At 59.2% G+C, this 19,000-nt stretch overlaps 2 protein-coding genes across 2 annotated transcripts; both read right to left on the minus strand.

Annotated features, from left to right (window-relative positions):
- Window positions 1–3,280: 3,280 nt before the first annotated feature.
- Window positions 3,281–4,946, minus strand: LOC142093796 (complexin-3-like). Its single transcript, XM_075175299.1, has 3 exons — window positions 4,777–4,946; window positions 4,072–4,159; window positions 3,281–3,722 (listed from the first exon to the last, which is right to left on the minus strand). The coding sequence occupies exons 1-3, from the start codon at window positions 4,929–4,931 to the stop codon at window positions 3,498–3,500; spliced, it is 468 nt and encodes a 155-aa protein (XP_075031400.1). The 5' UTR covers window positions 4,932–4,946; the 3' UTR covers window positions 3,281–3,497.
- Window positions 4,947–5,790: 844 nt separating this feature from the next.
- On the minus strand, window positions 5,791–15,750 carry MATK (megakaryocyte-associated tyrosine kinase). Its single transcript, XM_075175118.1, has 13 exons — window positions 15,534–15,750; window positions 10,505–10,561; window positions 10,182–10,295; window positions 9,910–10,025; window positions 9,343–9,562; window positions 8,240–8,333; window positions 8,075–8,140; window positions 7,820–7,919; window positions 7,644–7,728; window positions 7,396–7,469; window positions 7,098–7,293; window positions 6,638–6,724; window positions 5,791–6,498 (listed from the first exon to the last, which is right to left on the minus strand). Exons 2-13 carry the CDS (start codon window positions 10,511–10,513, stop codon window positions 6,316–6,318), a joined length of 1,344 nt encoding a protein of 447 aa, XP_075031219.1. The 5' UTR covers window positions 10,514–10,561; window positions 15,534–15,750; the 3' UTR covers window positions 5,791–6,315.
- Window positions 15,751–19,000: the final 3,250 nt, after the last annotated feature.

Raw genomic sequence — 19,000 nt, forward strand, 5'->3', positions numbered from 1 at the left:
GGTGTGCGTACAAGCCATGGACGTGGGACTGAGCATGGGGACCGGGCATGGGGACACCCTGTGGGGACCAGCTGCAGGGTCCAGCCGTGGGGACCATCCCTGGGGGCTGCCCATGGCCGTGGGGGTGTGGGGCAGAGGCTGGGGGGCAGAAACACCATCCCTCTCCTCCCCCCTCCTGCTGCTGCCCCGAGGACCCCGGCCCCGGGGGACAACGGGAACATCACAGTGGGGTCCTGGGGTGCTCTGGGTGGGGGTGCTCGGTGCTGCCTGGACCCCCCCGTCCCGCCGGGCGGGTTTTGCCCTTTTCTTTCTCTGCTCACTTTTACTTTCTCCCCAAAACCTCTTCCTGCCACCTGCAAACGCTGCTGCCCCGGCCGCCGTCTCGGCTTCCTCCCACTGCCTTCCTCTCCTCGGTTCCCCTTTCAGATGGCAAATGTCACCGCGGGGTTTTTGGACCCACCCCCCACCCCGTGCCAGGTGGCTGCTGTCCCCATGAAGGTCCCCATGAAGGCTGCTGTCCCCACCAGAGCTGCTGCTGGCAGGACCCTGCAGCCACGTCTGCGCCGCGGCTGGGGCCCCGAGGCTCTCGGCGTCCCTCCCGGCAGGGCCGTGCGGCTTCGTCTGCGCTGCCTGACACCGCTCTGGGGACAGCGTGATGCTCTCTTGGGGACAGCGTGCCACCGCTCTGGGGACAGCGTGCCACCACCCCGGGGACTGGCTGTCCCCACACCAGGGATGCGTGATGTGCCCCTGGGGGCCACACAGCCCCTGGGGACGGGGTGACACCCCGCGCCATACGTTGCTGCCAGGGCCCCACCTGCAGCAGGGGTCTGCAGGGGGGTGCCGCCTTTGGGGAGGTTTAGGGACATCCCTGGGCGCAGGGACGACGCGTGGGGCCGGGGATGCATCGGGCACCTGGACCTGCTGCTCCCACTCGCCTGGGGCCCGCGTTCGTGCCCATGCCGGCCACTGCGGCAGGCGCAGGAGCCGGGTCCCCTGCTCCGATGGCCCTTGGCGGCTTCCCCCAGGGTGCCCCCACAGTCCCGGCGGGCGCAGGGAGGTGCTGCCGTGCCGGGACCCACGGTCCCCGGGGTGCCAGGGCGGATTTTAGGAGCGGGGGGCTGTCCAGCTGCCCGGCTTTGGCGTTGCCCGCTGGGCGGTGTGCGTGGTGCTGGCCCCGCTGACCGTCTTAAGGTGTTGGCTCACACGGGGGGGGAGGCCAGCAGGCTTATTTGCCAAATGATTATAATTGCCTTTTAGGAGCAGATAGCAAATTGATTTGCTTCCTCGTCCAAGGCCCGTAATCGCTTCATCACTTTAAAATATTAATGCTATACTTCTTTGCTAGTTTCCCAATTACCCTAATTGAAGGCAAATTGGTTAAGAAGGTGCAATGCAGAGTATCAGGGGGTTTAGTTCACTCAAATGACAGTTTTAAACCTCCCTAATCCTATTAGCGGGCAAAGCTGCTAACGCTTAGAGACGCTGCGTCAGCTTACCGGGGCGGTGGGGCCGGAGGCGGGGGTCGGGGCGGGGGATGGCCAGGGGCCACCGGCCTCACGTGACCAGCTCGGCCGGGGATTTATCACTTTTTTAGTTCATTAAGAGGCCTTGGGCAGGCAGGGAGGCGGCAGGGGTGACCCAAAAGGGTGCTGAGTGGGAGGCAGGTGGCAGCGTGGGGAGGGCGGGGGGGCAGGACGATTAGCCAAGGAGACCTGGCGGAGGGTCCTGACCTGAATCCCAGCTGGCGCTGGGAGCCCCCGTGCAGCCCCACTGGGAGCACTGGGAGCTGGGCTGCCCGTCGGGGCGGGATGGGGCCCCGGTGAGGAGCGAGAGTGGAGGAGCCTGCCGCGACGGGGCATGTTGGGGACCTCAGTGGCACTGTCCCAGCGGCTAGCGCTCGGTGCCGAGCCCCAGCCCTGGGGAGAGCGGGGCCATGGGGTGGGAACAGGGCTGTGCCGGGTGCCACGGCTGCTGCTCCCCATCGGGGGCCTGGCCAGGGGACCAGTAGGGGCACAGACGGCCCTATCCCATGCAACGTTCGGGATTTTTGTGCCCGAATGGGAGATTTTGCAAGTTCTGAAGAAAGGCTGGAGCGTGGGGATGGTAGCGATGGCAGGGATGGCAGGGATGGTGGGGACAGTGGGGTTGGCAGGCACAGCAGGGCCACCAAACATGAGGAGGCTCCCAAGCGTCAAGCCCTGATGTGCCTGTCACACTCCCTGGGACGTTCCAGGAGTCACCAGCCCCTGGACGGGTACCTGGAGGGGTGGGTGCCTGGGGGGGAACCGAACACCTCATGCACCCAGGGACCTCCTTGCTGGAGCTCCTGCAGCTCCAGGTGCTCCAGCCAGGGTGGCTGAGACCTGTGGCTCTTGTGACAGCGATGAGCTCCACGGCACAACTCCCACCCCACCTGCGCTGGATTCGGCCGCCCCCTCCCAGCCCCGCCAGTGCAGCCGTGGGCAGCCCAGGGCAGGGCCGTCCCCACAGGCCTTTCCGGAGCAGATGGCCCTGGCGTGGGGAGGACAGAGGCGGCGCAGCGCGTCCTTTCTTTCATGCAAGCACAGCGTGACTCCCCCGGCGGCTCCTGCTCCGGCAGGGAGATGCCGTTGGGGCCAGCGCTGGTGGTACATTTTACAAGGGTTCAGCTAGCTTAGTCCTCGGGGACAGGCGACTCAGGCAGATTAGACCTCACTAAAATAGGCAGGTATTAGTGATCTCAGCAGCCCCCAGCCTTCCGGCGCGGCGGCGTTTAAGCCAGTGCCGCTGCTGAACGCCCAGGAGCAGGGAGCAAGTGTCCGGAGGGGCAAGAGGCAGCAAGGCACCCCGGCCCCGTCCAAAGGGACCCCCTCACTGCCTGCGCTGGCACGGGGATGTTCGAGGGGGGGTTAAATGCTGCCACAACCCCCGCCAGTGCTGCCCCCAGTGGATGCCCCGGGGGGGACACCGGGTCCCACTGGCTCCCGTGCACCGCTGGGCTGCGGCCGTGCCCGAGGGCTGCTGCAGAAGGCAGGGACAGATCCGGTGGCTGAGCGTAATGGGCTGGGTGCTGGCTCGGGGGCACGTGGAGCAGCCCTGCTGCAGCAGTGGCATCGTGTCCTCCCTCCCACCCAGGGCAGGGTTCGTGCAGACAAGGGGTACAGCAGGGAGACCAGACTGGTGCCAGCAAACGCCACGTTTATTGAGCCAAATGGTGTGCGAGGCCGTGGGGCTGGTTCCTGGGGGTGACGGTGCATCAGGGACCACCGCCCGCCCCATCCGGGGGCTCACACCAGCGGCACCGTGGGGAGGAGCTTGGCCTGCACGGCTGGAGGGGACCCAGGCATCCTGCATCCCAGCACCCACCCAGCTCACTCCAGAAAAGCAACAGGGAATGGTTTTGGGGAGGAAAACCCACCCCCAGCGCATGTATTGGGACCCCCACCCCCAGGTAATGGCACACATAACACCCGCACCCCATTGCTGCCAGGGGGACGGCAGGGCAGGCAGCGATGCTACATCAGGGCACACTTCTCCTTCACCTCGTCCACGCTGCCCAGCGCGCGGTCCCGCAGCGCCGGCAGGTCCACCTCCCGCAGCTTCGTCAGGAAGGCGAAGGCCCCGGTGCCGCCATCCTCCTCCTCCTCCTCCTCCTCCTCACTGTGCACCATGGCAGCCAGCTCCTCTGGCAGCTCCACCGTGCCGCCGGCCACATGCAGCTGAGCATCGTCCCGCTCGTCCTGCACATGGGTGTGGGTGGGAGACGGCGTCAGGGTTTTGGGCGGACCCGGGCACCCACCAGCCATGGGGTGGGGGACGGGGGAGAGCAAGTCCCTCGGGGCCAGCCAGGCAGCGTGGGGGCGTTGGGGATGCTGGGGGGATGCTGGGACTGTCCAGTTCCAGATTCGGATGGCTGGACGGACACGGGCGGAGGGTGCAGACAGAGACAGCAGCCGTTTGCTGCCCTCTTCAGGAATCATCTCCCATCCCGGGGGACGCCTGGCAGCCACCCGGCCGGGGGCTGTCCCAGAGGATGGAGGGGCCGGGGTAAGACCCCAGAGATCCCCCTGCGGGCGGGCTGGTCCTTACCTGGGCCAGGTGGTACTTGTCCCGCAGGTGCATCCGCACCGTGGCCCGTTCTGCCTTCTTCTGCGCAAAGGCCTTGTCCCGCTCGATCCTGCAGCAGCAGGCGCCACACGGTCACCCCCCGCCTCACCAAGCCCCCCGCCAGAACCTCCCCCCCCAGCATCACCCTGGTCCTCCGGCAGCAGTGGGGCTGTGCCAGCCCCGGGCCAGGGTCGGAGGAGAAGGGAATGCAAAGGTCCACAAGAGGGTTGCAATGGGGATCTGGCAGGGGCCACATCCTGACCCTCCAGCCCCAGCACCGCGCAGAGATGCTCAGTGAAGGTGCCTGTTGGTGGGACTTGCTCCTCCTGCGCCTCTCAGCTCCTGGATGCTGGACGCCCGGACCCAGGGAGGTGGGACCTTAATGCAATCCCATGCCAGCCTCTGTTGTCCCTCAGCTCCATGGGTGCTGGGCTGGCACCAGACACCCACGGCTCCAGGGCACTGACACCCCTTGTCACCTACGGTTCTACTGAGCCGCTGTCCCAGCCCTGTGCCAGCACCCACGGGGACCTCTTGTGGTGCCGAAGGGCACCCGCTCTGCCCCTACCCCCTGCCCTGGCTGCCTCCCTGTCCCTGTCCCACCCCAGGGACAGCCCACGGCAGGTGAGACCCCGGTCCTGGTGCCTGGGGGACCCCAATGACCCCCCAGCCCCAGCAAAGCCTTACTTCTCCTCCAGCAGCTGCCGCTGGTACTCCTCAAACTCCTCGCGGGCCATGCCATTGGGCAGCGTGGCCGCCTTCCCATCCTTGGGGGGCTCCTTGGGTGGCTCTTCCTCGCCCCGCTGAAAGCTCTTCAGGGCGGCCGTGAAGAAGGTGGCCATGGGTGGGCGGGTGAGGCAGCCCGTGCCCCACGGTGCCCGGCGCCACCGGGTCCCTGCCCGGGGCCAGCGCTTGCAAGGTCAGCGGGACCGGCTGCCCCAGGGGCGCCGCGGATCAGGGGCGGATTAAGGCATTAGGAGGGGAAGCCACAGCCACCAGGGTGGAAAGACCTTCCTGCGCCGCTCGCTGCACCCAAGGGTGCTTGGGGGAGACGGCGGTGCAGGGGGACAGCGGGGTACTGCCCCATCGGGGTGATGGGGAGGTGGAAAGGGCCACCGAGCCCCAGCGCAGCCCGGATCAGGCTGAGAGGACCCCTCATTGCACGGGCCCTGATGGAGGGCAGCACCCGATCCTGCTGGGAGGAGCCCTGCGCCGTGGGCACCCTGAGCCACCCGCACCTGCACAGGGGGGTTGGAGGTGCAAGAAGTCGGCGCAGAGGAGGCAGAAGAGGATTAGCCGAAAAAACCCAATCGAGGGTCAAAGGACTGGAAGGAAGATGAGGTGGCGGGCGGGCGCACACGCACAAACACACACGCGGGCGCGTGCAGCCCCGTGTCCCCGTTAATCCCTGCTCCACTGAGACGTCGAGATTGCTTGGGAGCCGGCGGGGTCGGGGGCTTCCCGCTGCCAGAGGACGTGCCTCGCTCCCATAATCTATATGCAAGCAATTCCCATACAGCCTCTGATTAAAAGAATAATCCCCGGCTGTGCGGAGCCCCAAGGGGAGAGGGGCCAGGCTGCGCGCGGGCGGCTCCGAGGGCCAGAGCTCCCGGCCCCCCCCGGCCTTTCCCTGTGATTTGCCAGGCCCCAAGTGAGGGATAGGCCTAATTTGAGCCCAGAGGTTTAAAGATGCTGTTGAACTAATTTCTTTGGTTTAATCAAAAAGCCCAAATCCGGGTGGTTTATCTGGCTGCACCCAGCGTCCCCGCATGGGGCCAGGTGGCTGGAGCGGGGCTGCGTCGCGGTTGGGGTTTCATCTTCCAGTGAGCGATGTCCTGTCCTGTTCTCCGACACCGGGAGGGGCAGCTCGAAGGGACCCCACGTGCGGCACCCACGTTCGAGGCCGAGTGTGGGGTGTGTGGGGCATGGCCCCCCTTGGGGGCTGCTCTCCCCACCCCAGCAGGTTGAGACAGATCGACCCCATGGGAACTTTTTCTGGGCTGTGTGGTGGGAAGAAGGACCCGTGCTGGGATGGAGGGAGGTTGTTGCCTCCTTTTCGGGCGCCCTGGGGGAGGAGAGACCCCCCCCCAAGCTGCTGCCCCATCTCCACCGGGAGAGAGCAGTGCCGCGGGCCACCCTGCTGCCTGGCCACCCCTTGCCACGCCACTCCCAACCCTGGCAGCTCCGGGGGACTTCTGGCCACGGGTCCTGGGAGCAGGACGGGGGTTAAATGTCCCTCAGGTGCTTCAGCTCCTTCTGCAGCTTCTCTGTGAGTTTCTTGAAGGACGGCCGCTTGCCTGGCTCCAGCTCCCAGCAGCTCTTCATCAGGGCATAGACAGCGGGCGGGCAGCCCTCGGGGGGCTCCATGCGGTACCCCTGTTCCAGCAGCTCCGTCACCTCCTTCAGGCTCTGGTAGGATGGAGAAGCCAGCTGGGACCCCCTTCCCCGCCCCGCCGGGGGCTCGCCCTGGCCAGGGGACAATGGGATGTCCCTGTCCCATCAGTGCCAGTGGGGTGTGACCTGTGGTGTCCCCCGGCACAGCACTCACCAGCTTGGGGTAGGGCGCTCGTCCAAAGGAGAAGGCTTCCCACAGGAGGATCCCGTAGCTCCACACGTCCGACTTGGAGGAGAATTTCTGCGGTGGCAGGAGGAGGGGAGGCTGAAGCTGGCCGGGGGCCGCGCTGGGCCCCCATCCCTCCCCGAGGGCAAGACAGGAAACAGCACCTGCCCCCCGCCACCCCCAGCTCCCCGGGGTGCGACCCCCCCTCCCTTCCCATCACCCGCACGGCCCTGGGTGCATCCTGCCAGAGCTGCCCCGATCCCCGCTACGCACCAGGGCGAGGGCTGGTCAGGACAGAGCCCGAATTTCGGGAGATGCAGGGCTGAATGTGCCAGAAGCCACCACAGGGACGGGTCGGCAGGAGGGGGGGACAAGCAGGGGGGACCCAAGGGGACGAGCTGCTTCAGGAGGACGCCCCGGCACCCCCTCCCTTCCCACCACCTCTCACGTTATGTTTCAGGGCCTCCGGGGCCGTCCACTTCACGGGCAGCAAAGTGGCATCTGCACCCTTGGGATTGACCCGGGCCAAGCCGAAATCGCTCACTTTGGCCACATTCTCCTCGGAGATGAGGATGTTGCGGGCAGCCAAGTCCCTGTGCACCAGCTTCTTGGACTCCAGGTAGTCCATGCCCTGGGCCACATCCCTGCCACGGCCGAGCGAGGCAGAGCGCAGTGTCACCGCGTGTTCCCCGGGGCTGCCCGGAGGAGCACCGGTCCCCAGCCCGGAGGGAGGGAGATGGACTTACAGAGCAAACAAGAGGAGCTGCTGGGTCGGGACAAGCGCCCGGCCCCGCGTGCGCAAGAAGTTCACCAGGTTGCCCTGATAGAGGAGAAACACGTAAGGATAAATGGGACGGGGCTGCTTGGAGACTTTGCCTCCCGCAGGGGCTGCAGCAACTGGCACCTGTCCAACTCAGCCCCCAGTCGGGGATTTTGTCCCCAAATCTGCGCGGCCGCGGGTCCCGCTGGCCAAGGACTGGCCAGGTGCTCTCACCTTACTCATGAACTCCATGACGATGTAGAGGCCGTTGTGCAGGATCACGCCGAGCAAACACACCAGGTTTTTGTGCCGGACCTTCCTGAAATGGAGGGGATCTGAGTCAAGGGGGTGCCTGCTCGTCCCTGGGTCACGGGGCAGGGTTGGGCCGTATGTCCCCATGGGGCACTCACGTCATGGCAGCCGTTTCGGCAAGGAAGGCCTGGGCGGTCACGTCGCACTTGATGTTCTTCACAGCCACTTTCTGCCCCATATACTCGCCCTGCAGGACGTCTGGGAGGGGACGCAGGGGGTCAGGCTCAGCCCCACACCTGACCCCCCGCGTCTCAGGCTGAGCCCCCATGCCATGGGATGGGGAGGGGATGTCAGGGGGTGCCATTTGGGGAAGCCCGTGACCAGGGAACCTCCAACCCCATCTTCTCACCTACCTCCAAACTCGCCTTGCCCGATGCGGTCTCCCAGCGTGAGGTGCTGCAGGTTCAGCAACCAGCCGGCTGGGCATGGGCACAAGGGCAGGTTAGCATGGTCCACCAGCGGGGCCATGCTGCCTTGTCCCCAAAACCCAGACCACGACCCTCTCCTGCCATCCCTACCTTTGGCCAACTCCTCCTCAGCCGACTTCATCCCAGTTTTCCGTTTGGGCTTCACTAGCTTGGTGCAGATGGCTCCCTGCTCCTTCATGTAATGCTGCCGAGGAACGGGCAGACGGAGGCGATGTGGCGATGACACCTCTTACCCCCAGGCTTGGGGCGTGGAGCCAGGAAACGGCCGCGGGATATTGCATGAGACCCCACCACCATCGCCACCCTCGAGGCGCCTGGAGCCCCTTCAGCTCGGGCAGCGCGAAACGCCGTGTTTCCCCCAGTGCCGCAATTTGCAGCCCCCATCTCAGCCCTGCTCCCCTTCGGGCACAGCCACGAAAGCACCATGACGGACCACGGGTGATACAGGATGCTACCAGTGAGCTGGACGGCAGCCGATGGGCTTAAAACCCCCGGCGGGCGCTGCAGCAGCCGAGGGCGGTTTGCAGAGGCGACGCGGAGCGGAAGCGGTGGGACGGCCATCGCGGATACAGAGCAGGGCCAGGGCAGCTGAAAGGGGAAAGGACCCACCCGAAAGCAGAAGTTGTGTCTAAATGAGGACAACATACGACAGCGCAACACCCCAGAGAGCAGACGGGCAAGCAGCCACGAGACAGGGTGAAGATGGACCTTGAGGAAGAGCTCGCTGGAAGGGCGAGAGATAACGCAGCAGCCCGGGAGCCCTGCAGGGTCAGCAGGCGAGGGGAGGGAGAGAAACGCGGCAAAATGCCTCAAAGCCTCGGCCGGGCTCAGACCTTGTTCAGGGTCCAGGGGTGGCAGAAGCATTCTTCCAAAATGCCCTAAGCCCCGCTGCTGCATGAAGCACTGAAAGAGCAGGATGGGGGGAAATGTGGCCCTGGGCAGGGGACCGGGGCTGCTGCCGGCACGGCTGGTTCGTGGCAGAGGACGCCTGCGGGGCATCCCAGATCTGTCCATTGCACCCCAAACTGAGTGGGAACCACAAGTCTTTGGCAGGGAATTACACCAGGTAACGAAACCCAATGAAAACCACAGGAGAAAGACAGGGATCTGCCACTGCTCTGTGTGATCCATGAGGTTCTTGCCCTCGGTCCGGTGCTGGCGGGGCTCAGTGTCCGGGGAGGGGGGGGTCTCACCTCGATCATGTCGATGAGGTTGGAGAAGTACTGCTGGCTGTCGATGCTGAGCGTGTTCTCCTCGTGCACCACGCGGTAGTGGATCACTTCCTTGCCGAAGCTCACGCAGAGCACGTAGTCGCCGGGGTGCCGGACGGACTCGCGTACCAGGAACAGCCCGTCCTCGGCAGGCTGCAGCTCCTGCACCGCCTCCACCCCTGAGATCTTCCCGTGGAACCAGCTGGGGAGAGGGGTATTGGGGAGAGGGGCCATGCCGGCGGGCTTCCCCCAGCGCCAGCAGTGAGACGGGGAGAGCGGAGCCCCCGCCAAAGCTACGTAGACCCCATTGCATAAACCCCCTCCCTGTGAGGTCCACCCAAGCTGGGTGGGACCAACTGGGAGTCTTTAAAGCCAGGCGCTGGCCCCAGCAAATCCCTCCATCGCCAGGGCACGGCTATGGGCTGCTCTGCCCCCAGCTGCCCACCCAAAACCTGGCTAGGGGAAACGGGCTGGGCTCATCTGCTGTCGCAGCTCCTGGGGGCTGAGCTGGGCCGCCGGCCCCTCCAGGTCCCCCCCGCCTGTACTCACGGCATGAGGCTGAGCTTGGGGTCGACGCGGATGGCGCCGCGCTCCCGCAGTGCGCTGGCTGCCAGCAGCCCCTCCTGCCCCGTCTCGTTGTGCCTGGCGCGGTACCAGCCTTTGCCCTGGGGGTGCGAGAGGGTCTCAGAGCAAGGGAATGAAGGGGGGATACCGCTGGGAAGGGGGAGGCTGGCTCCAGCAGCTCAGCTGATGGCACTAGGGTCCCATCCCCTCCACGCCCTCCCGCAGCAGCACGTCCCCCGAGCACCCATCGGGCTCACCTCCACAGCCTCAATGATGGTGACCACGTCGCCCTTGCGGAAGGCCAGCTCACGGGCCTTGGGCTTGGTGTGGTCGTGCTTGGTGACGCACTGCGTCCCGGGGGGCCAGTGTTTCTGCAAGGGAGAAGGCAGCGTCAGCAGGGACAGCAAGAGCTGGCCCCCCTTGGCCTCTCACAGCCATCAGGGCCAGCCCCAAGGACCACCTGAAGCCCTGGCTGGGGATAAGGGGCACTGCGCATGAGCCCCGCTCCACACCACTGCGGTCCTGGGGGGGACATGTCACCCCGATGTCGGCAGGGGAAGTGCTGGCAGCACCCGCTCACCGCGGACATGGTCGGCTGTCAGCGCATCAGGGACTCCCTGTCCTCTCCTGCTGCCACCTGCAGAGAAGAAACCAAAGGGGGCTGTGGAGGGATGGGGCTGAGCTGGCCCGTCCTAGGCCACCAATGCTGTCCCCACAGGCTCCTCTGGCCAACACAGCTCTTTGCAAGCCTGTCCCTCACCCGGGGCAGCCCCGCACCACAGGAGGGAGAAAAAGGCTTAGAGCAGGCTGCAAATCCTGCCTGCGCTGGCTGACCCCAGGGACACTCCTGTCCCAAACCCAGGTGGGAGGAGGACCCAGCTGTCCTGGCCCCTGCCCCTTCTCCCTGCCTTGGAGTCCAAAGATGCGCTCCACCGCCCACCGGCGCTGCCGGCACCACAGGAGCTCATCGCTGTGGCTGCAGGGAGGAATGCGGTTTTACCAGGAACTTGTTTTTTCACCTCCTGTTTTAGCAGCTCCAAGTCATCAGGGCCATGAGAGGCACCAGCTGCGGGGCCCCGCTGACGTGGGACGTGGCAGCGCTGACGCAGGGGCTGCCCACCGCACAGGGGAGGATGCTGACGGGCAAGGCTGGGCCGAGACGGGATTGTCACATCCGCTGGCTGTGGGATGATCGCACAAGGTCACTGTGCTGCCCCTGCCACCAACTTACGCTGGGATGCAGGTGACCACTTTCCAATTCAAAATTGCAGGTCTTCTCCTCCTGGAGCCCTTCATCCCCAGTGCCACCTCCATGGGAGGAGCATAGACTCATAGAATGGTTTGGGTTGGAAGGGACCTTTAAAGATCATCTAGTTCCAACCCCCTTGCCGTGGGCAGGGACATCTTTCACTAGATCACTTGCTCAGAGCCCTGACCTTAAGCATTTCTAGGGATGGGGCATACACAGAGAAGAGTATCTCACCACTCCTATCGTAAAACATTTCTTCCTTATGTCCAATGTAAATACACCCTCTTTCGGTTTAAAACCACTGCCCTTTGTCCTGTCACTATAAGCCTTGGTTAAAAGTCTTTCTCTGTCTTTCTTGTAAGCCCCCTTTATATATTGAAAGGCCGCAATAAGGTCTCCCCGGAGCCTTCTCTTCTCCAGGCTGAACAACCCCTACTCTCTCAGTCTTTCTCCATAGGAGAGGTGTTCCATCCCCCTGATCATTTTTGTGGCCCTCCTCTGGGCCCGCTCCAACAGGTCCATGGCTGTCTTGTGCTGAGGACCCCCGAGCTGGACGCAGCACTGCAGGGGGGGTCTCACCAGAGCAGAGTAGAGGGGCAGAATCCCCTCCACAACCTGCTGGTGATGCAGCCCAGGGTACGATTGGCCTTCTGGGCTGCAAGCGCACATTGCTGGCTCATGTCCAGTTTGTCAACGACCGGTACCCCCAAGTCCTTCTCGGCAGGGCTGCTCTCCATCCCTCCATCCCCCAATCTGTACTGATACTGGGGATTGCCCCGACCCAGGTGCAGGACCTTGCACTTGGCCTTGTTGAACTTCATGATGTTCACATGGGCCCACTCCTCTGGTCTGCTAAGGTCCCTCTGGATGGCTTCCCCTCCCCTAAGTGAATCAACTGCACCACTCAGCTTGGTCTCACCTGCAGACTTGCTGAGGGTCCAGTCAATCTTACTATACACGCCACTGATGAAGATATTAAATAGTATTGGTCCCAGTATGGACCCTTGAGGGATACCACTTGTTATTGTGGTTATTGTGGTTATACTTGGACATTGAGCCATTGACTATAACTCTTTGGATGTGGCCATTCAGCCAATTCTTTATCATCTAACATTCTATCCTTAAACCCATATCTCTCCAATTTAGAGGTAAGAATGTCGTGGGGGACCATATCAAAGACCTTACAGAAGTCCAGGTAGATGACATCCACAGCTCTCTCTTCACTGGTCCATTGATGCAGTCACTCCAACGTAGAAGGCTGCTAGATTAGTCAGGCACCAGGTTTGCCCTTGGCGAAGCCGTGTTGGCTGTCTCTAACCACCTCCCTGTCTTCCATGAATTTTGACATATCTTCCCGGAGGATCTGCTCCATGTTCTTATCAGGCAGTGAGGTGAGGCTGACTTGGTCGGTAGTTCCCAGGGTCCTCCTTTTTACCCTTTGTAAAAACGGGTGTGATATTTCCCTTTTTCCAGTCACTGGGAACTTTGCCTGACTGCCACAGCTTTTCAAATATGTTGGAGAGTGGCTTGGCAACGACATCAGCCAATTCCCTCAGGACTCTGGGATGCATCTCGTCAGGTCCCATAGACTTATTGTATGTTCAGGTTCCTCAGGTGGTCACGAACTTGATCTTCTACAATGGGAGGGACTTTGTTCCCCCAGTCCTTGCCTTGAGGTTCAGGGCTTGAGAGATGTGGGAAGTGAGATTGCCATTGAAAACTGAGGCAAAAAAAAAAAAATGGAGTACCTCAGCCTTCCCCATGTTGGTTGCCACCAGCTCTCCCGTCTTATTTAAGGCGGGGGACACATTTTCTTCAATATTCCTTTTCCGGCCTATGTACCTGTAGAGGCCTTTCTTACTATTCTTCGCATCCCTTGCCAAATTCCACACCAACCGTGCCCTAGCTTTCCTGACCCCATCCCTACACATCCAGGCAGCATCCCTATATTCCTCCGAGGATACAGTCTCTGATTCCACTGCCTGTGCATTTCCTTCTTACACTTTGGTTTGACCAGGAGGTCCTCACTGAGCCATGCTGGTTTCCTGCCTTCCTTGCCTGATTTTTTTAACATACAGGAATTGACAGCTCTTGCGCTCTAAGAAAAATGTCCTTAAAGAGCTGCCAGCTCTGTTCAGCTCCTTTATCTCTGAGGGCAGTTTCCCAAAGGGTTCCATCCACTAATTCCTTGAATAACTGAAATTGTGGATGGTGGGGCCAGTGGGCAAATCCTCTCCTGCTGCCTTAGCACCACAGGGGGCTGGAGGGGGGACAGCCCACCCACTGGGGTGTTGACACCAAGCCTGTGTCCTCGGTGGCACTGCCTGGGCTGCCGTGCATCCCCATATCATGGCATCATCCCCAAACCCACTACACTCTTAAAAGTCAGGTCATGGGTTCTGTAAGTTTTGTCCTGATTCCCTTCCTCGAGATCCATTTTGCAGTTGAAATTTCTCTCTGTCACTGCAGGGCAGACATTTTCTTTCCTTTTCTACAGGAAGGCGGGATTTCTCAGTGCTCGCAACTCACACTCTTCAGCTTTGCCAAAGATGCCATCTGATGAGACCCACGTTCCACGTAGGCGGATCTGCTTCGTGCCCACCTTGATCCTTCGTACCAGAGAACTAGATAGTGTGAAGCTATCCCAGTAGCTTGGTGCTCCTCTCTGTTTCCAAGACCTCAAAACATGGGAAGCATCGGCTTCCAGAGAAGAGAAACGTCTGAGGAGGGGGAGAGGTGACTTCATTCATGCACTGGTTTTCTTGGTGCTCAGTGAAGACGAGAGCCTGGGCAGGGCACTGCAGGGCTGGGACCCAGCGCTGACTGCACCGCTCTCGGGAAACCCCACTGTTGGCCTCTTGGAAACTTCTAGCCAGAGCAGGACGATGTCTCTCCAGTTCTGCTCGGCTGGGAGAGGCGCGGGAGCTCACTCGGCTCCTTGGAGCCGAGACGACAATCTTTGCTCTATTCCTCTTTTGGAGGGTGAGTCACAGTCACTCCTCTGCATCACCGGTGGTAAACCCAGCCTGTCTCCATGACGGCGAGGATCCAAGGACTTACCGTGCTAGTCCCTATCCAGAACAACAACAAAAAAGGGACAATTGCAGGGACTACTGCAAGGTTGGTACTAGCAGGCAGCAGTTTTATCTGTTCCAGAAGCCATCGTTACCTAGCACAGACATCCTCTCATCCTGCAGCACATCTGCACATACGTATTGTCTTGGTGGACTTAAAGATGCAAAGGCAGCTGCTCCGTGCCTGTTCCCCGGCAGGCACAGCCAAAGTCTGACGTGACTGGATGCAGCTCAGCTTACTTCCAGGATGGGTGAGGACCTCATGGGCACAGTGCTTAAGGACAGGGTCCGCTTCATACCCCTCGCCGTGGTACAGCCTGGTACGAGGAGGGACATGCTGGCTGAGCCAGGAAGGATGACAGTGGCTCTGACAGTTGGTCCTTCATTTTCTGGTGCTCCAGGACAGTAATTTCTTGTGAAAAGCAGCAACTCTTTGCTCAGTCCTGCCCCTGTGTGCAGACAGCGGGTGGTGCTTGGAAGGATCCTCCACTCTGAGAGCCCAAGGGCCCAGCTTCTCTTCTGCCCAGCTGGCACTAGGGCTCGGCGTGCCGGACATGCACCCCCACGTGGGTACCTGCCGCGGGCAGAGCCTGGAGACTGGCCAGCGCCTCCACCCAGCCACCAGCGGGCAATGGCAGTGAATCACCTTCCTCCTGGTGCCACTCACATGCCTTGTCCTAAAGCAACTATTTGTTCTTGGAGATGTTTGGCCCATGTGGTTCTCACCACTGGAATGAACGTTCCCACAAGCAGGATGCGTGGGCAGAAAGCCTGGGAGGAGATATTTGCCCCCCTCTTTGTTTTGGAGCTGTTCTACCCTTTTTTTTAATCGGTTAACCTGAGTATTTGCAATGAGGACGAGAGTACAGAAACATGGTGGGCTTTGGTGGAACCATCCCAACCCTGAACTGGAGAGTTCAGGCTTGTTTCCAGTGCACAGTTACCCCAGCTGAGGAGCTGCCAGGACCCAACGGCACAGCGGCAGAAGAGGGGACATACGCATGGGCAGATTGCACCCCTGCACTGAAATCGGAGCCGGATGCACTGTGCACACACCTTTGAAACGCAAGCTGGAGAACTTTACAAACACCCGGACACACTAAGGGTCACTTGGAGAAACAGCAAGTACAGCTCTTCTGCTGAAAAACAGGTGACACCTGGCCGTTTTCCCCACTGACCACAACACTCTTAACACTACACCACCACGTCCATCCCTCTCCACTGACAGAGCAGACATGACAACACGTCACCTGCTCTCAGCAACGCTAACAGACCCTCGCACTCACCTCCCAGCAGCGTCCGTGCAGGGCCTTGGGGGCAATGATGTCTCGGGGTAGCTCTCAGCTAAGCCTGGACTCAGATTCCTGAATTCCTGGAGAGTAAATTCTCTTTCATACGGAGCAGCAAAGCTTTATTTTCAAGGGCACGCTCCCAGAAAGAGCTACTGCGTTATTTCCTGATTTCTCTTCTGGTAAGGGCTGCAGATGCGGCGTCCCAGAGGTCCTAGTGCCTGCCGCCCGCAGAGTCAAACATTAATCAGAGATGACTCATTATTTGACAACACTTAAAACAACTTTTACCCTTTGAGGGCACAAGTACACACCCTCACTAGAAATGAACTAGAGATCAGATCCTATATCCTGCAGCACTGTATAGCACTCACAGAAGATTAATGATCCACTACATAAATAGGGAGATTTGCTGTTACCGCCTCGATGGCCATGATCAGAGCAGCTACCCGAGAAGTGGGTGCCCACGGTGGCAGCAGCTCTCCAGGGAGACTGAGGCTCGGGAGAGGATGTTGTGGGCCCAGGGATCCCGAAGTCTAATCCCGTCTCAGCACCAACTTCTGTGAGACTTAGGGGATCCAAGAGCACGGCCGCGCCTTTCATAGGGCATGAAAACACAGATGCATCACAGGCTGGAACGGGCAATTGCAGAGAGACCTTTAAATGAACACCACTGTCAAATGGCAGCGGCTTATCTATATCCTCCAGCATCTGCAACTCGTGGGGAGGGAATAATCGCCTCCACAGCTCATCATCCCAGCCAGAAAACTGGAGACCAGTTTTGCATTAACGTTCAACATTTCCAATATTCTGAGCAAAACGGTGAAAAAGAAGAAAATGCATTTTCAGGCAAACACCATACTTCATTCGAGGGTCTTGGGGTGTTTTTTTGTGCATAATTTTTTGTTTTGATTTTAATAAAATGGTGTTTAAGCATTCAAAAAATACTGGCAATTCAAGGGCAAAGGCAGCATAGAAGAAAACTATTCTAAACTAGCCAGTAATTTCAGCTCCTGGTTATATTTTTCCATCAACAAACAACTTCCCCAAGCCATTCGAGCCAGTCTGTTCGTAGGATTCATGGGACGTGTTTCCCCAGGAGCACTCCTTGCATTATCGTCTGGATTTGTAAGGATGGATCCTTGGATACCAGGTCTGTTCAAGGTTGAGAGTGAACACAAGAGTACATCCTTGCAGCCCCTGCGCCACACTCCTGGGGCTCAGCATCAGATCTCCTGGGGTCTGCGCAGTACTCTGCGACAAATGGAGATGTTTCGTACTTTTGGGTTTTGCCACATCCGGTCGTTGTTACAGACGTGACCACAGCCCAAAGAACTCAGAACCGCACACAGGGAACAACGTGCTCAGACTTAATAAATGGGCTTTCCCTCTCCTACTGTATGGCCAGCAAAAAGACTCCCACTTGCTTCTGCCGGAGCTGGTCTCCCCCTTTACATATCTGGGTATCTACCACCCAATCAGTGCCTCAATCTTAAATACACTGATCCCCAAAACTTCTCTGGTGCAGCAAAGTAGGTATCTGCACTGCACAGCCCCGTTCAGTGTTGTACAGCTGAATCACCAGCGTGCCCAGGTCCCTCCAAAGAGCATACAGTGAGCCAAAACATCAAGATTTTGTAGCACTTCCAAAGTTGCTGGGTTAATGTACAATAGTATGGGAAATGTTTTTCTCACATCTTAGGCTGAGGCTTTAACCACCTGTCAGTCTTCTCCTGGCATCTTTCCTTTGGGTCGGGGGAGTCAGGCTCACAGTCAAAAGCGCAATGTCCTACAGAACAAACATCTGAGCAGTGCCATTCCTGGTAAGATGAAAGATGAAAGTTACCCAAGGAAGCAGAGGTTGGAGCAGGAAGGAGGAAGGCATGGAACTTCCTAGGAAGTTCACTAGGAACAGCAGCATGCTTTGTACAGAAAACAGCTCCTGTCTTCTCAGCACAGATTCGGGCATTAGCAGTCCAGAGCCCATGGGCTCTCTTTTGCCGACTGAACTCCCTTCAGTCCATGCTGGCAATACAATTGGATTCACCAGAAATGTGCCTTCTCAGCTTGAGGAATCTGCCCTGCATTTCAAGCCTTTAAAAAGGGAATTAGAAAATGGCAGTATGTCACAAAAGCAGACAACTCTTCCCTACCTTCCCTGCAACAACTCGGGGGGGGATTCTTTTTACCTCTCCTTTTAGCATCTGAAGTCAAACATCCAGGTCCCTTCTGGCTCCCTCTACAGCCAAAGGAAAACTGGGCACCTCTGGAGTGCAGCTCAGCTGACCTGCTTTCAAACGCCGACCTTGAGTAAGCCAAGCTGTGCAGCGGGGCTGCTTGCTTCTGCTGCTCGTAAGGGCAGCATAGGATGTCTAACTTGGTCTTTGACATCCAATCTCCAGCATTTAAAGAGAACATCACTGAGTTTAAACACCCCTTTTCATAGCAAAGATTTATATTTCAACTCAACAACCCTGTTGGGTCATTTGGATAGAGGATCCTTTGAAAGGGTATTTCACCCTAGATAATGGCTGGAGCTTTAGATGCTGCCCTAACCTTACCCTGCTCCACGCAGCCGTACACAGCACCGGGTTCAGATGCTGTTATGCACCCATACACTATGCGCTGCATTACCAGAAGCCAGACTGACACTTCCAAGAGGGATTCCCCTCCGTCCCCAGCAGCCCCAAGGAGCAGCATGGACAGCAAAGAGCTTTTCACTAAACCCTTATAGAGCAAATAGCAATGCACAAATTTATGCCCCAGCAAGAAAGTAGATTGGGCATGCTCAAGGGACAAGTGGAAGATGCACTGCTACAGCTGACCACCTCAGCTCGTTACACCCAAACCCCGCTGTTGTGGCAGCTGTTTTATCTGGACAGATCAGGCCTTCGCTGCAGTGTCCATGCTTGTGTGTTGCGACTGTTTTGGGGGGTGACGTGCAGCACAGAGGCACGTTCCACATCTGGGTTCTTGGTCTTTACAGGCATCTATGTCACTTACCCTGAATGGGGACTGCTACATCAGTTAAACTCTTCAGTATTTGGTATCGTAACTTGGCTTTCATCTCTGGCAGCACTTGTGGCAGTGTCTAATGGTTTTACTTCCTAATTTCTAATGAGGGAAACTTTTTGGAGTGGATGCGCCATTTCACCCTCTTTTGATCTGACTAAGGTAAAAGTCTAGAAATGGCTCACAATATTGCAACACTTCCCAATCTTTCTGACTTACCAGAAACAGATGAGGATAACTGTATGGGAAAAGGAAGATCAGAGTCAAGGCTTCGGTATGAGGTTATGTACGGAAGGATGTACAGAAGGATGTACAGATCCAGCAGAGCCAGCTAGCTGTGAGCACCTCTTAGTTCAGAACACACTGCCCTGTACTAGTTAAATACAACAATGCATCTGTTTAAACATCTATGGAAGCGCTGAAATACATCCCTCTTCAAATATATATTTTTG

The sequence above is a fragment of the Calonectris borealis genome, chromosome 28, assembly GCF_964195595.1.
Source record: "Calonectris borealis chromosome 28, bCalBor7.hap1.2, whole genome shotgun sequence".
Taxonomy (NCBI): domain Eukaryota; kingdom Metazoa; phylum Chordata; class Aves; order Procellariiformes; family Procellariidae; genus Calonectris; species Calonectris borealis.

Coding starts and splice junctions, on each gene's coding strand:
- LOC142093796 (XM_075175299.1), bottom strand. CDS start 4,931: ATGGCCACCTTCTTCACGGCCGCCCTGAAGAGCTTTCAGCGGGGCGAG. Junction 4,160..4,776: donor CGGCAGCTGCTGGAGGAGAA/GTAAGGCTTTGC, acceptor CTGCTGCTGCAG/GATCGAGCGGGACAAGGCCT. Junction 3,723..4,071: donor ACAAGTACCACCTGGCCCAG/GTAAGGACCAGC, acceptor ACCCATGTGCAG/GACGAGCGGGACGATGCTCA.
- MATK (XM_075175118.1), bottom strand. Junction 10,026..10,181: donor CCATCATTGAGGCTGTGGAG/GTGAGCCCGATG, acceptor TCGCACCCCCAG/GGCAAAGGCTGGTACCGCGC. Junction 6,725..7,097: donor CGGAGGCCCTGAAACATAAC/GTGAGAGGTGGT, acceptor CTGCCACCGCAG/AAATTCTCCTCCAAGTCGGA.